The sequence below is a fragment of the Otolemur garnettii genome, unplaced genomic scaffold, assembly GCF_000181295.1.
Source record: "Otolemur garnettii isolate 467f Iridium unplaced genomic scaffold, OtoGar3 scaffold00023, whole genome shotgun sequence".
NCBI classification, from domain to species: domain Eukaryota; kingdom Metazoa; phylum Chordata; class Mammalia; order Primates; family Galagidae; genus Otolemur; species Otolemur garnettii.
Window position 1 is genome coordinate 11,387,427 of NW_003852418.1, and position 2,683 is coordinate 11,390,109.

At 41.9% G+C, this 2,683-nt stretch overlaps 1 protein-coding gene across 1 annotated transcript in view; it reads left to right on the top strand.

The window, feature by feature from the left end:
- RNF114 (ring finger protein 114) overlaps nt 1–2,683 on the top strand; it is a 16,363-nt gene that overhangs the window by 4,283 nt on the left and 9,397 nt on the right. The window contains exon 2 of the mRNA XM_003787690.3: nt 1,572–1,722. Within this exon, the coding sequence (XP_003787738.1) occupies nt 1,572–1,722 (151 nt within the window). The remainder of the gene's footprint in view (nt 1–1,571; nt 1,723–2,683) is intronic.

Consider the following 2,683-nt stretch of genomic DNA (forward strand, 5'->3'; position numbering starts at 1 on the left):
CCATTTTTTGGTTGCAGCCATCATTGTTGTTTGGCGGGCCCGGGCTGGGGATTCGAACCCGCCACCTTAGGTGTATGTGGCTGGCGCCCTAGCCGCTTGAGCCTCAGGCACCGAGCCCTTTCAGACATTTCTTTGCATATCATTTTGGTGTGGAACTCAGCATCTACATCTGTGTGACTGTCCTCTTAACCTCATCTCAAACAAGCTTTGTCAGGTCTTAACCTCATCTCAAACAAGCTTTCTCTGATACCTCAGCTGATCTCATTGCTGTGTTTTATTTCCTTTATATGCTTACTGTCTGAAATTAATGTTTTTGTTTTCTTCCACTCTAGAATATTATCATCACGAGGGCAGGGACTCTGTCTAGTTTCTATTCTGCTCTCGGGGTGAATGAATAGACCCCATCACCTTCTCCCAACCTGGTCTGGAAGTTTGCCTAGCAGCATTAATACCTAGCTTAATGACAAAGAGGAAGGGGATTCTTAGAGACGGTAAAAAATTGTCAAATGTGCAAAAGATTGCCTTTGATTATAAATCCTGAGTTCTTCCTGGCAGATTTTGTTATCCTGTCTGAAATCAGTTTGGGTAAGTAGTCCAGGGTATTTTTGTGCCTTATTGTCCATTCTATTTGTGTACCTTATCTTGGTATCATCACCTGCCAAAGCTTCAGGATAGAAACTTGGTCATCTTTGACTTCTTCAAATTAAGTTACCAAGTCCTACACATTCTCCTTCTGATTCATTTGCTGAATTCATTCTGTGTTTCCTCAGTCAGGCCCTCATAATCCCTTGCCTTTAGTCATCTTTTAGTTTCTATTTTGTCTCTCCTCATCTTCCCTCACCTAAAACGAAAGCAAACAAAAACCTATGTCCTTGATAGCACCAGAGTTATTTTTCTGAAACTTTGGTCTTGTTGATTACCTCTTGCTTTAAACCTCTGGCTCCCTTCTCTACTCCTTATAAGGAAAAGTCTGCTAGATTTTGATTCATCATGAATTTTAAGCCTAAGAATCTAGAATATTCTTTCCTTCCTCTGCTGGCTGAACCCTTTTAAGGCAGATAATGAATGCTGCCTCTGAAGTCTTACAGCTCTGTCCTTCTCAAGTCATTTGCCTTTGTGTTCCCATAGTACTTTGTCTTCACCTCTAATGGTAGCAGCTTCCATTTATTGTGGATGTCATGTGTGCTAGACACTCTGAGAGTCTGCTGTACACTTTTCATCTTCTCAACAATCCTACAGGTAGATACTTCTGTCTTCACAGAGAAGAAATCAGAGGCTCAGGAAACTCCACTAAGATTCCTCAGTTGCAGGGCCTAAAGTTTGAAGCCTCAAGCGTAACATCGTGTGCTATGTATCATCCTAATTTGTGTTTGTTTCTGTACCCTTGTGTTCTTTGAAGTCTCCTTCCACCCCTAATTTTTCTGGTCCAGAATGACTTAGTATTTGAATTGGGAGTAGGGAGCAAGTTGTTTTTGATCCATTATCCATTGATGTCTTTTTAAAAGATGATCCATATTCATTGTCGTGTCTCCATGATGCATGACAGCGGTTCTCTGTATGTCTTGTTCTAGCTTTTGCTCTGCATGCCTGCAGGAATGTCTGAAGCCGAAGAAACCTGTCTGTGGGGTCTGTCGCAGCGCTCTGGCACCTGGCGTCCGAGCCGTGGAGCTCGAGCGGCAGATCGAGAGCACAGAGACTTCTTGCCATGGCTGCCGTAAGAATGTATGTGGAAGAAATATGGAAGAGTCAGTGTCTTTCATTGATGAGATTGGGTAAAATGTAGAGCTGTTGCCACATGGTTTCTGAAGTTAGAGCATGCCTAGGTGATAGCATGTATGCATGCCAGTTATCTGTGGTGATGGCTGTGCTATTCTGTTTTTGTAACCTTACTGTTTTTTTTTTTTTAAGTGTAGGTTAAGTATGTATTTTAGCTTTGAAAGTCATAGAAATCAGTTATCTCAATGTTTTTCTATAAACTCATTTTTCTGAAGTGTTATAAACTATTTTTATTTCAAAATATTTAGGGGGTACAAAAGTGTTTTGGTTACGTGTATTGCTTTTGTAATGCTTAAGTCACAGGTGTAAGTGTACCCATCACACAAATAGTGTTCATTGTACCCATTAGTATAAAAATGTTAATTAGAATATAGTGACAGTGGTATTTTATAAAATTTTAAAATATAAAACAAAGTCAGTGACTCAAAGTTATTTGTTGCAATGAATTTCAGAGAAAATAATGGTTTAACCTTTTAGCACTTTATAGGGAAGAATCATGATATAGGCTCAGTGCTTGTAGCTCAGCAGCTAGGGTGCCAGCCACATACACCAGAAGTGGCAGGTTCCAATCCAGCCCAGACCTGCCAAACAACAATGACAACTACAAACAAAAATAGCTGGGCGTTGTAGCAGGTGCCTGTGGTCTCAGCTACTTGGGAGGCTGAGGCAAGAGAATCACTTGAGCCCAGGAGTTTGACGTTGCTGTGAGGTGTGATGCAACAGCACTCTACAAAGGGCGACAAAGTGAGACTTTTTTTTTTTTTTGAGACACAGCCTCAAGCTGTCCCCTGGTTAGAGTGCTGTGGCATCATAGCTCACAGCAACCTCCAACTCCTGGGCTTAAGCGAGTCTCCTGCCTCTGCCTCCCAAGTACCTGGGACCACAGGCGCCTGCCACAGCACCTGGC